This window comes from Pleurodeles waltl, chromosome 1_1, assembly GCF_031143425.1.
Source record: "Pleurodeles waltl isolate 20211129_DDA chromosome 1_1, aPleWal1.hap1.20221129, whole genome shotgun sequence".
Lineage (NCBI taxonomy): Eukaryota > Metazoa > Chordata > Amphibia > Caudata > Salamandridae > Pleurodeles > Pleurodeles waltl.
In genome coordinates, this window is record NC_090436.1 from 395,160,825 (window position 1) to 395,173,784 (window position 12,960).

The 12,960-nt window shown below is 39.6% G+C and overlaps 1 protein-coding gene across 1 annotated transcript in view; it reads left to right on the forward strand.

The window, feature by feature from the left end:
* TBCA (tubulin folding cofactor A) overlaps positions 1–9,490 on the forward strand; it is a 381,863-nt gene extending 372,373 nt beyond the window's left edge. The window contains exon 4 of the mRNA XM_069223407.1: positions 9,191–9,490. Coding sequence (XP_069079508.1) covers positions 9,191–9,271 — 81 coding nt within the window. The 3' untranslated portion in view covers positions 9,272–9,490. The remainder of the gene's footprint in view (positions 1–9,190) is intronic.
* The last annotated feature ends 3,470 nt before the right edge of the window (positions 9,491–12,960 follow it).

Below are 12,960 nucleotides of genomic sequence, written 5' to 3' on the forward strand. Positions count from 1 at the left end.
CTGAGACCATCCTCGGTCAGGACTTTACTTATCAGCCTTTTGGGTGCAGGGTTGTAGCTAGAATGAACGATTGGACTGCACTGCCACAGCCTCCCATGTTTAACATATTCCTTTTCAGTTAAACATGTCCCTTGCATGCAAACAAGTTAGCATGTGTTCTGTGATGGGTTCCTTTTACCACCTATATTGGGCATCTTTATTTTAGCTCAGGCCTGCACCCTCTATACATATTTTATTTTATTTGTTTAGTCACTTTATTATATTTTTATTATATATTTTTATTATATTTTAGCACAGCTCGCTTTTCACAAGGGTTGATTTTATATTTTAATCAGCTGCCTTTCTGCGAAAGCATTGTTGTCAGCTCCTTTGCAAGACATTTCATTCTGTGCCCTGCTCAAGGCTGTCATTGCACACAATAGTTTGTATTGCCAGTCCAAGAGTTACTCAAACTTCTCACCATAGACATATATTATCACGTCAGATCTGTTCTCGAAGCCCAACACGTTTTGTTATATAAACAGCATACTGGCTGAAGAAGAGTAGAGATGATATTCTAGCCATCTTAAGTTGTGCACAACTTCATCGACGGCTTTGCTGATATTGTCCTTGTCTTTTCAGCCAACTGGGAGGACTGCTAACACCTTTCTAGGTATGGGGTCAGGACTTCTTCCATAGACTAGTAAGGGGGAGAGGGGCTAACACTGCTATGCCCTCACGTTAGATTCAAGAAGTGTAGGTATGAGTCTTAGGCTCTTGGTTATGTCAGGATTTTAGGAATGTTTATATGTTTTACTCTAATGGTCACAATTATCACCGTTATTTTTCATCTTCCTAATAATTACAGCTCATGCCTTTTTTTCATGCAATGCAGTTGTTTCAATAAATAAATTGAAACCTATTCTGCATTTCTTTGTCTGCCTTTACATGTGTGAGACCTTTGCAAATGAGAGAAAGGGGTAAGATCTGTTTCACCACTACCCTGAGGAGTCAGAGAGTCATGTTTTTAGGCTGCCACGAATCACCTATACTTGCTAGGTTTGAGTGAGGTACTGCTAGCTAGCGGAGAAGGTGAGGCCGACAATTTCCAGTCTGTGTGGAACGGACTCAATCACCCACATGTGGTGCTGCCGCCGTCCAAAACCAAGCAGACTTATCCTTGGTAAGAGTCTTACAACAGTTCCATCCTTGAAACAGAAGTATGCACTGCTTGTAATTGGAAAGAGCAAATAACCAGTGACTACAGTTGCATAATGAAGCTGGTTATCCCCTAGCACGGTGCATTCTATACAGTGTTACATATCATAAAGGTTACACAACTAAGCTTGTATACTTGGAGTGGCACAGTTTCATTAAATATCTAGCTGTGGTATATGCCTCTGTGAAATTTCCCTACTACCCACGTTTCACCCATTAGCAGGGCAAACATAGAAAGTAACGAAAGATGGCAATCTCAGTTACAGGAGCAATGTGTATCCTTGGTTCTAGTACCGTTATACAGTAATGTAACCAAATGCCCTAAGTCTCTGAGCGCACCTATCGTTTGCTTGTCAAAAGATATCCTGTAATCCTACTGCCTTGTCGTGTAAAAACAATTGTGCCTGCATTGGGTTATCAAAACATTTGCAAAATGCTTAAGTCCACTCACAGATGTGTTCTGTCCACAAATTTCCCGTCAGTAGTTTGCAGTTGTGTTTTTATATGATTACCATTTGAGTTCTTGGTGAAAAATTAGGGCAGGGCAATCTGTCTCCTTAATATTACTTCACATGCCACAACGAACAGGTTGACTTTGTTGTGATAGCAGGGGACACACACCATTAGTATTCTAGGAGGTGATGCCATGAGTGAGACAAGATGGGGATGCTCCTTTAACCAGAAAGTGGTGAACACCACCAGTGTTCAAACTCTGCTTTATCCAGGAACAGCTAGTGAATAAACCTCTTGGTCTAAGATTCCACGTGACTGCTCTTGCCCGTATGATCATTCTAAGAGTCTCACATACTTGGTCTGCAATATGTTCCCCACCCCTGATTATTTTGAAGACCGTCAACATTGTCTTCCAGGCTTAATACCCTCTGCTTTGTTTCCAACAGTTAATAGTTAACACAGCTCTGTGCAGACAATGTTAAGGTTATTGTCTTGGTCATCCTTTTTCTCACCTACTGCCTTATCGCACTTGCCTCTCAATCTTTGTGTCTTTCAGGAAGAGACTGGATGTGTTTGGTAGCAAATGATTTATACCTCCACTGCCACTCATGATCTGGAAGTGACCTTTATCGCCCTGGAAGTGTTATACTATAGCCTTATAACCTGCCGTAGCGGGCTCTACCAGCCATTAAAGGCCTGCTCCTGCTTTAAATGCCCGAGCCGAAGGCGAGGACCTTTAACAAAGGAGAGGGCCTTTAATAGCTGGTAGAGCCCGCTACGGCGGGTTCTAAGGCTATTAGAACATTCTGCCACTCGGGGTAGGATTTTCTATTAAATAAAACAAATTCCTCACGAAACCTGAGGGGATTAAAATCTCCTTGGGCTCCGTGAGGCTTTGTTCCCAGCTGGTGCTGTGAACAAAAAGAACATTGGAATGTTGGCTCCGGGCTTTACCAGCGAGTACAAACCCGGAGCACCCCATTGTATGCAATAGAGATCCAAACATTCCAATGTTCTAATATAGCCTTAGAACCCGCCATTGCGGGCTCTACCGGCCATTAAAGACCCGCTCTTGAGTTAAAGGCCTGGCAGAATGTTCTGTTAAATAAAACAAATTCCTCACGAAGCCCGAGGGGACTCCATGAGGCTTTGTTCCCAGCTGTTGCTGTGAACAAAAAGAACATTGGAATGTTGGCTCTGGGCTTTTACCGGCCAGTAAAAGCCCGGAGCACTCCATTGTCTCCAATGGAGATCTGAACATTCCAATGTTCTAATACTGGATCCTGTACTGCTGTTTAGAATGTCTTATAAGCTTTACCTCCCAGTTCCTTCATAGTCTCCATGGTTTTCCCAATCTAATGAAAACGTTGAATGGATTCTGTTGGATGTACATGTGAGTTCTTGCCCCTCCATGAATGAAAATGGGTGTGCGTTTTTTTCTTTAAGATTGGTCTTGCCTGAATCCTGACTGTTTTTATTTTGTGATACCTTCCTCTTTCTCTTCTGCATATACTCATATAATCTGATCCTTGACAATAACGTCAAGCTGACATTCATTGCTGAAATATGGCCTTTAATAGACAATAATATGGTTTTATGTGAAATAACACATCTAGGACAAAGAACCTTTGTTGGTGATCAAACATATAAACAAGCAGGAGGGGTTCCCAACATTAAAATGACACATCAGCTTCCTTCATTCTCAGTGTCAGAACGTGAATCTTTACTCGGCACATGCAACAGCCACCCTACTGTTTGCACTCTTTTCTGCTAGCGTAATTACAAATCCCTGTTGGATTATAACATATCATTTGCTGAACTCTTTATTAATACCATCATACTGGATCATCCTAATGTATGATGTCTAGAAGACTTCAATATTTGGTTTGATATAAGTGACTTACCTCCAACCAAAGCCCTCCTTGCCAGTGTTGAGGTGTTTCACCTACAACAGTATGCCTCAGTGCACACCTGGTAAATTGAGTGTACGCTAAAAGCTTTTTATGCAAGACATTGTGCTCTATATGTCACTGATCAATAAGGACATATTTCATTGCCCATTTTCTAGCTCATTTGATTAACACCACAACCGTTCTTACGTCTTTATCAAAAACACATCAGCGAAACCCAGTAGTGCCCAAAAGATCTGTTGCTTCTGAACTGGATAAAATATTGACTATCACTACATCAGATTGGATTGCATATCTCAGATTAGCGATTTCTGTTATAGATGGCCAGATCATTGCTGCCTTTCATTTGCTGATTTTTCTAAAGGAGTGAGACATTATTTCCAGAACATACTTTACTAAATGATTTACAAAGATCAGACTATACTTAAAAAAAAAAAAAAAAAGTCAGTCTTCGGAAATTACTGAAGGAATGTGACCAGTCAGATTGACAAGGTTCACGATTTACTGCATCTCCAGATTTACAGACTGTTCATCAGGAAAAACTAAAATCGTTAGAACTATTGACTGTATATTGGGATTGCCCAACATATTGAAAGAGCTTTTAAAAATCATCTCTGAATTCAAGAACTTGACAGCATCATCAGCAGTGTTCATGCCATTTTAGATGCTCTGATGGTCAGTAGCTGTTTACTACTTTAACAAATGACAGACACTTGATGAATTAACTTGATCCTTGTTAAAAAATCAAGCCTTCAAAGGACACAACGGTTTGCCTATAATTCATAATGCATCCTTTTCTTTGTCCACTCCTCAATAAGTCAGACTTAGTGGAACAGTAATTCAGCATCACCACTTTACCTTTGCGCCCAGGGTATTTTCAAGGACCTTTTTCTATCCATATCAGCTGCAGCTCTCATTAGGACTTAACTGATTGGATTGCTAAAAAAGGAAGTATTTAATAGGATCACAGGGATCATGCATGCAAAAGTTCCACCCAAGACTAAACCCTTCTGTTTCAGGAAACTATAGACCGATTGCTAAAGGTAGGTTCTTGGTCAAACGGATTGAAAGTGGCTTCCCAGCAACCGTTCAAAAGTTTTTATTCAGTCACACTACACAGTTGGTTCCAGCCAAGAAAGTGTATTGAAACCTTTCTGATTGCTAAGTTGGTCTCAAGACAGCAATTGATAGGTACACAGTGACTGCTTTTATTCTCCCAAACGTTGCATACAGTATAACATACAGTTTTAATCAGCAGACTGAATCTGATGGCCACCCAGGAACATTTCTTAAACTGGATTGATTCTTTTGTTTGAGTATTCAGATAGTGCCCCACCTATTATAAATCACCCTCGTACACTTTTTGTAAGATGTACAGATGTACCAGAGAACTCTACAGTGGCATTACTACTTCTTAACATCTGGCTCTCTCTGTGACCTGGCATACTCAAATCCTACAGCTCAAGATTCCACAACTAATGAAAATATAGGTACATACTCGCCAGGGATGTGGAATTCTTATCACCAGAAGCCCAGCACATATTGTTTGGGGTTAAGGGCAACACATTTTAATGTTTATTTTGTCCTTTGGACAAGTAGGCCCAACCTCCTTCAGCACAAACCCTTAGGCTGCCATTTCTCAAAGAAGGGAACTGTTTGGGGTGGAGGTAATGTGTGTCCATATGTTAATGTTGTTCGAACTTGTATTTATGGTTCATTAATGTAAAGCCTTCATTATTAGGGTGAGCACTGTAAGTAAATGTTTTAAGGTCACACTTAACTACGGACAGTGGTTCCAGTAAAAAAAAGAAAAACAAGTGTACACACATTTGAAAAGTTTAACAATATGAGGCTAAGTATAATGCTCCCAGAATGCTCTCTGATTAGATGCACATGTTTATAGAAGCTTGTAAGCCAGAGTGATGATTCTTTGCTTTGAAAATAAAATGTTCAGAAACAAATGCAAGTATGAAAAAAACGCTTTGCTACAATGACATTTTATTTGCTATTTCTTTGAAGCGTAATTTCGTAAAATGTGTTGCTGCATGCTAGTATTTCAAACAAATATTCCTAATGGAAAATCAGTGTAATCTTTTACAACAAGATTATGGAAAGCATGAACATAAGCAAGCACTGGCAAAGCCAACAGATCTGACATTTTTTGTGAGACTTTAGGTTTTGTCAATGCATGTCTTGTTTTGGCATGGCTTTTGTAACACTTTAATATTGTAGGAGCTGACAGGAATTCACCATTGTAACAAACACTGGCAAAAATAAAAAATAAAGTTTTTGGTCTAAAAAAAGCACACATTGCCACCAGTGGTGTAACAAAGGCCCCGCAGCCACCCTCCAGGGGGCACCTGCCCTGAGTGAGTCTGTGGAGGGGATGGGGGGTTCCATGTTCTTTGCAGGGGGGGTCCAGTTTTGTTATGCCACAGTAGTTCCTGGCACTGAACAAAACTACTTTGTGTGCAAATATGCTCCTTGTGGAAGAGCAGAATGCGATCACTCACAGTAAAGCCAGCCGATTGAGAGAGAAATAGAAGTCTAATAAAAACAAGATATCTTTCTTAGCACCAGACCTAATTAAGGACCCAATTCTTAAAGAAAGTCACAAAAGTGCACCCATGGTATACGTCCTTGAATTAACGATTTCATGAATTCACAAGAGCTTACAGAAGTAGACCAGGAAATTGTACTCCTAGAAAATATTTGTGAATTGTATTATAGCCTGAGCAAATATGCATGTGTAGATTTGCTTGAGTGGAAATCTATAGAGCATTTACAAGTTCACTTTCCCTCCAGCCACTTTTTTTCCCAATCCCGGAAGAACTTCTGCTTCTGCCATTGTCAGGAGTAAGTTTTCAACTATTTTCATTATGGGAAAAGATTAGAGAAGAGCTGGTGAAAATCCTTAAAACATGTTTTTTTTAGTAGGTTTACAGACTCAAAGGCATTCTAGCCCTTGAACTATTGCTTACTGCTTCCTCCAGCCCCAATATGTAGACCTGCGGAAAGGTGGCAAAATAAGGGAATTCCTATAGTAGGGATTGAAATTGCAAGTATTCAAGCCCTACTATAGTAGCAGCCCTGTCATAATTGGAGAGGCTATTATCAGAGCTCTTACCTAATGAGATTGCTGCCATCATTTGTCGCAGCACTGCATGGCACCAGAGGGACAAGTAGATTTGTTTTTTACAGGACAAGTAGATTTTTGAAGCAATGTGTCCCATGGGCTGGTATATATTTTGTTTAATGTCATCCCCCTTCTCCCCAACATATATTAGGACATTTTCTCCTGGCAATTGACTGCTCAGTGAGATTAAATCACCTGAAACCTAACCCCTAGATAAGATTCTGACTGATGGAACTGGACCTTAATATAGGGATCTTTCTGTAGGCGTCAGGAAATGGATGATACACCTAGACCATCCAGCACCATTACTAGTGGCACTGTTAGCAACCTATTTTTTTCATAGTGTAGAAGCTGTGATTAATTCCTCTCTGTACATGTTGAAACTGCCAAAAATGATCTTCTCTTTTCTTGGATTCCCGGAATGTGTACAATCGCTTTTGTGTTTTCTAAATTGGAGATACTAATGGAATATACACTGGTGCCCCGCTACATCTCCCATGTTGACTGTAAATAATAAAGATTTCATTTGCCACATACCCATTTCTCACCAGCTTTATAAACAGCACAGGGGCTCCATGGTGCTCATTCTTTCACGCCTAAGACCATTAATAGCATAGAATCCCACTGGCTAATTTTTTTTTCTAGATCTGCAAACTGAGGAGCATCCTCATATCTAAATCACAAATGCAAAAAGCTGTCCCGAACTATCAGGCACTATGCATCTGAGGGATGTTTGTCTCTGTGCAGCAGCCTACATGTACCCATGACAAATAGGCTGAAATGATGCAGGTCACACGGCGCATAGTAGTGTGATAGGGGCTATGTTATTGATTATACAAATTAGTAAGTTAGGACTCTGCCTTCTCCCCCAGAAACAGAATTTAGAGTTGGGATTATGTCTAATGGAATGCATCATCTTGTTTTGTGTATTTTAGACTGTTGGTGGATTTAATATTTGTTTTAAAGCTGTTTTAAAAAATATATATATATATTTTTGTTGTTTCCTTTGCCTCTATATGTTTCCATGCAAGTGTCAAACAATGTTGAGAGCTTGTAAATTATATTGTGTCAACATTTACCCAGTGGTTAAATAGCAATGTACGCCCAGTAAGATTTTGTTTGAGGTTTTAATGAGAATTGTTATCCCGAGATGATGATGTCCTTAGTAATATTTCATTGGTAGACGTTCTCCTATTACACGTGTTAACATTTAATTTTCTGCTCCCGTTACCTTATGGCTACCAACTGTACTTTTATATTACGTTCAGCATACCACAGGGCATATTTCTCTAACCCGAACCTTGTAAAAATATACTGCTGTTTAAAATAAAGGAATGGAGCCGTCCCGAAATTCTTAAAAATGGCTAGAGCTTGACCTTTTTGATAATGTTTGTAAAAAAAAAATGTGGTGATATCCGGTTTTAAACTGGAAGCGCGATCTGTTGCAAACTGCTGTGAGAGACTCTCTGGGGAGTAAGTGGTGTACACAGCACAGGATGCGAAATGCAAGGCTGTGCCAATACTCTGAAAGGATAGTATTGAAACTGGAACATCAGCAGCCATGTGTATTGGCTCACAACAGTATAGCATCTAATACTAGCCTAGATCCAAAATATTTTAGCATACAAAACTTGTGAGCCTGAAAACGGTTTTGTGTTAAGAATTTCAGTGACCACTAGAAAAGTTGAACTGCTCATCTGTGAACATTATATTAGTCGCAATGCATTGTTTTGTAGACTTAACTCGCCTTAGTATAGACGTCAGTGGTTAATTTATAAGTGTTTCTTTTGACGGCAGACCACTTACACTTTTAACACTGTGTTGCATTGATGCCCAACATTAGAATTTCATCTTCCCAGTGGGGTTGCACTTACCCATGTGAAATAGTATTTTCTGGCCTGAGCGCTGTGTCAGAATATTTTATGCCAGTTGTTGGTAAGAACTGCTAATCCACCTTGAGGTTGAAGCTCTTGAGCTGCTAACTGTGGTACATTACAAGACACTAGGGTAGGTTAAAATCTGCCTTCTGTTGAGTTGTTACCACCAAAGTTACACCTATTATCTTAATCTCCAAGAAGGCTCAAAATATTCTGTCCAGTTTGTTTGGAGAGTAAGTAAAGCAAAAAGTGAAATATGTATCACAGATGAAATCCAGGTTGTAGCTCTACATATTGCAAAGCCCAACAGCGGATAGTTTGGTTTTCATCTGGGTAGCATCCATGGTATTTTGTACGTCTGTTGGGTAGCATCTCAGAATTATAACTTTACAAAATTCAGTAGAACCTAGTTCCTGTGTTGACAGTACTGAAGGAAAGGGGACAGTCTCCTTGCGTTTTACCCACTGTGATTTCTTAGTTCCTCTGACAATGTCACCAAGGTATTGAGTGCCTTATTTGACTTATACACACTATATTAATGATCATCAGCCTTAGCAAAGTGAACCATTTCTTCTTTATGACATGAATGTTGACCTTTTATGTTTTCCTCATTTCAGGAGACTGAAAAGGACTTGGATGAAGCAGAGGACTACAAAGATGCACGTGGGGTATTGGAATCAGTCAAGTTAGAAGCATAATATTTACCAGTATGCGATGTTTTTATACATCTACATGGTGATCATTCCACTTTCTTTCAAGAAACACCGAGCACTTCTGAAGTATGTTACCCTGCATTTGAATGTGCTTACTCAATGAAATTCCACTTCTGCTGTATTAAAAATAGCTGAATTCCAGCCAGTTCGATTGTGTGAATCAATATACATTGAAAACATAATAAATGTTTTATCTGATACATATGTAAGGCTCTGTGTATTACTTTCACTACTAAATATTTAAATGTGGCTTAGTTGGTGGTTTTTTCCTCCTGGAACTATTGGTCACAACAACAAAAAACAGCATGCTTAAGTTACAGATTTACTTAAAAAATCGAATATGTGCCACACATCCCCCACCTTTGTATTTATACAAAAGAAAGAGGTTGCCTATATTTTTTTTAATGTACAGCAAATTAAATAGTTTGTTCAAATATTTTTCCAAGTTGTGAATAATGCAAGCTTGCACCAGTTCACTGTGAGACAGAATCGAAAGGTAGTGATTTTGTAGTAAATATATCTTTTTAATATAGTATTCTTTTTAAAACTAGAACCCAGATAGTAATACGTGGAACTGCATTATATTTAACAGGATAGATGCATTATCCTAACCAGTAACAGTGTTTAGACATGAGTATTTTTATGCAGTCCTGCTTTAAATTAAAGTGAGGTTACTCGAATTACTTCATTTCATTTTAACTGCAGTCCTACGAATATTAAGAATACTGTTGTTTATTTTTGTTTGTTTGGTTGAAGGCAGTAGAACGTAAACATGGGGTGCCAGAAAAAACGAAGTATTACAGACTGATTGATCTTTAACTTGTGCAAATAAGAGAATGTTATTGATGGTTTTGGATACTTGGTCACTTTCTGCAACCCGCTTTTGATTCAAAAGGGACGCTACATTTTACCTAATTTTGTAAGTACTGAAAAGAAAGGAACTTGTTGGGATTTAGAAACATCTGGAAAAGCCTGATGAATTAAGAGAAAAGAGGAGGACCAGGAAGTATAAGGATGGAAAGTGGTTGTTAAGTACAATTAATTTGAGTACAAGGAAGAGGTCTGTGTAGAGCCATATGAAATAAGAATGAAATGTTAGAAGGTAGGAGTTAGTCTCTTGATGACAAAAGAGGATTGTTACCAGTATTGGGCTATACTAAATAAAGAAACATATTCACAAACAAATATGCATATTTTAGCAGGTGTACTGTGATACCGGTGCATGCGCACTATGTCTGCTAAATAAAATGGATTGTGCCTGTGTGAGGGGACCATAGGTGAACTACACTGCTCAGACATGCACAGTCCAGACATTCAGCTATTGGGTGTTTTATTTGAAAACACCTTGTAGCTGAATCATGCCTCGCTTAGCCCCCTCCACTTGTGCTAGTGTTCATGAAAACTTGGAACACTGTTTTTAACACTGCTAAACCGAACAATGCTTGCAATGGTGCCTAACAGGAGGCAGGGGATGCTCCCTGCAGCCCTCCATGAGGTGCCACTGCTGTATTATAGTAAATATGAGGATCCTGTAGAAACTGAGTGCGAAGTCAGTCTTCATTCGTTCCAAAGGATTGTTCTTGATCATCCTTGTAATGTTTTGCTACCAATTTGCAAACGAAGAGGGGATTGCGAAAGAATCTTTTCCCTCGTCTTTGCAACTCAGACAAGAATAAAACAATGGTTTATAACTTCAATTGCAATTGCCAAACATGAAAGGTTATCACATCTTAGTCACCATGACTGATATGCAAAAGGTAAGCTGTTCCCGGGCGAAAGCTTCTCCTTTGGGAATTGTGTTGGACGGCCTCGGGAAGAAGAGGCAGTGGTCTTTGGGACCACTGCCTGATCCCCTCAGCGTATTCCTAAACGAAACACATTATCTTTTTTAACATCACAGCAATGTGCTCTTTAATGGGCACAAGCTGATTTAAAAAAAAAAAAAAAAAAAAAAAAAGTTACCCCGGGAAAGTAGATCAGAGACCTGCCTAATTAATATTCGTTAGACAGGTCATTTTAGTACCCCTCACTGCCAACGGGACAATTTGCAAAGCAACCTATTGGTACACAGGTAGCATCGTAAATCACATCTGTTCGCAACCCAGTTGGTGTGTAATTTACCTATTCCTGGTTTACAAACAGAGATAGTACATCTGGCCCTTAATCTGTGGTTGATAAATTGGCTTACAGTAGCACCAGTTATTTGCAGTGCAAACATAACTATTAACTAGAGCTACATGAAAGAAAGTTATTTGTGGCAAACTTTCTTTCAGGGTAACCACAAAAACGTTGTTTGCAGGAAAAAAATAACTTGAAATTGCAGCCATGATCTGAGTGCGGGTGGGAATAGTTGTGGTGTGTGGCGCCAACCATAACAGATGCATTTCAGTGGTTTGGCGACTTTGAGTCAGAGCCATAACTCACTTTTTAAACAGCTGTGTTTTTTTTTGTTTTGTTTGTGAAGCTAATTTTTTTTATGACTAACTTACTTTTCAAACTGCAGGCAGGACCTGCTCCAACTAGCTGTGGCCTCCCAAGCCATGCTGTGCATTGCCTTTGGCTGTATGCTGCAGGGGCTAGCTGCAGGGCGAGGCCCTGTGTCTAACCCATCCCCACTGCTCCCACTCCACCACCTCTTTACATGGCCTGCCATGTACCCATTATGCCTGGTGCTGTTCAGCCAGGCCCCCTGCCAAACTACCTTTGGCTGTGTGCTGCAAGGGTTGGTTGTAGGGCTTGCCTGGCCTTTCACCAGGTTTAATTTGCTAACTGCCAAATTCCATGCTGATTAATTGAACAACACCAACATTTTTAGTGAATAAAACTATCATTGCCCTGCCATTTATCTTTGCCCCTCACCCAACAAATCTGCTCAACCCTTGACGTAACCAACATTAATCTAAACCCCCTTAAGCGTCTTATAAAGTTTGTGTGATTTTTTTTTTCCCAACAGTATCAAATTTATTAGCAGATAAACACTTCTTTCACCTTCTCGTGAAATTTCTCCCCTCTTGATGGACCAGCATAGAATTGAGAAAATCAAGAGTAGTCTAAACATGCCAAGTCGTTCTCAAATGTCACGCAGATCAATCAGACAGTGCCAGTGTTATTAGTATTGTTTTGACCCCCCTCTTTAATTCCTTCTCCTCCCCCCCCATTGGATCTGCACAAAACCTGAAATATTTGTACTGAGTGTAACTTACTGCATGCCACATTTGATGCAGATTCATTAAACCATGCTAAAGTTGGGAGCAAATTAAAAATGTCATTCATCTCCCCTTTAAGTCTGTCTCCCCTCTCCGGATTGGCCCACATTGTGATCCACCTATAGAAAAATATTCCTTCCCAGCTTCTGCCACAATATGTGCCCATTCATTACGGGGTGCCAGTGTTATTAGCAAATAAGCTCTCTTTTGCCCCAGCTATGTTTTTTAACTGCACACATTCGCCCCCATTATGGGTAAAATTTTAGACTTATTTGTGAAACAGTGTCACACTATAAGCAACTTAACAATTTGTTTTTCAACTGACAAGATATAAGAAAGTGTTAACCTTTTAAATCATGCTTGGCACCCTTTTTAACGTCAATATCTAAAAAGACAGTGAACAGGTTTACACCAAATCAAAAAGCATGTTTTCTGAGTTTGTGTAAAGCTGTACTTCCATGCCAAGTT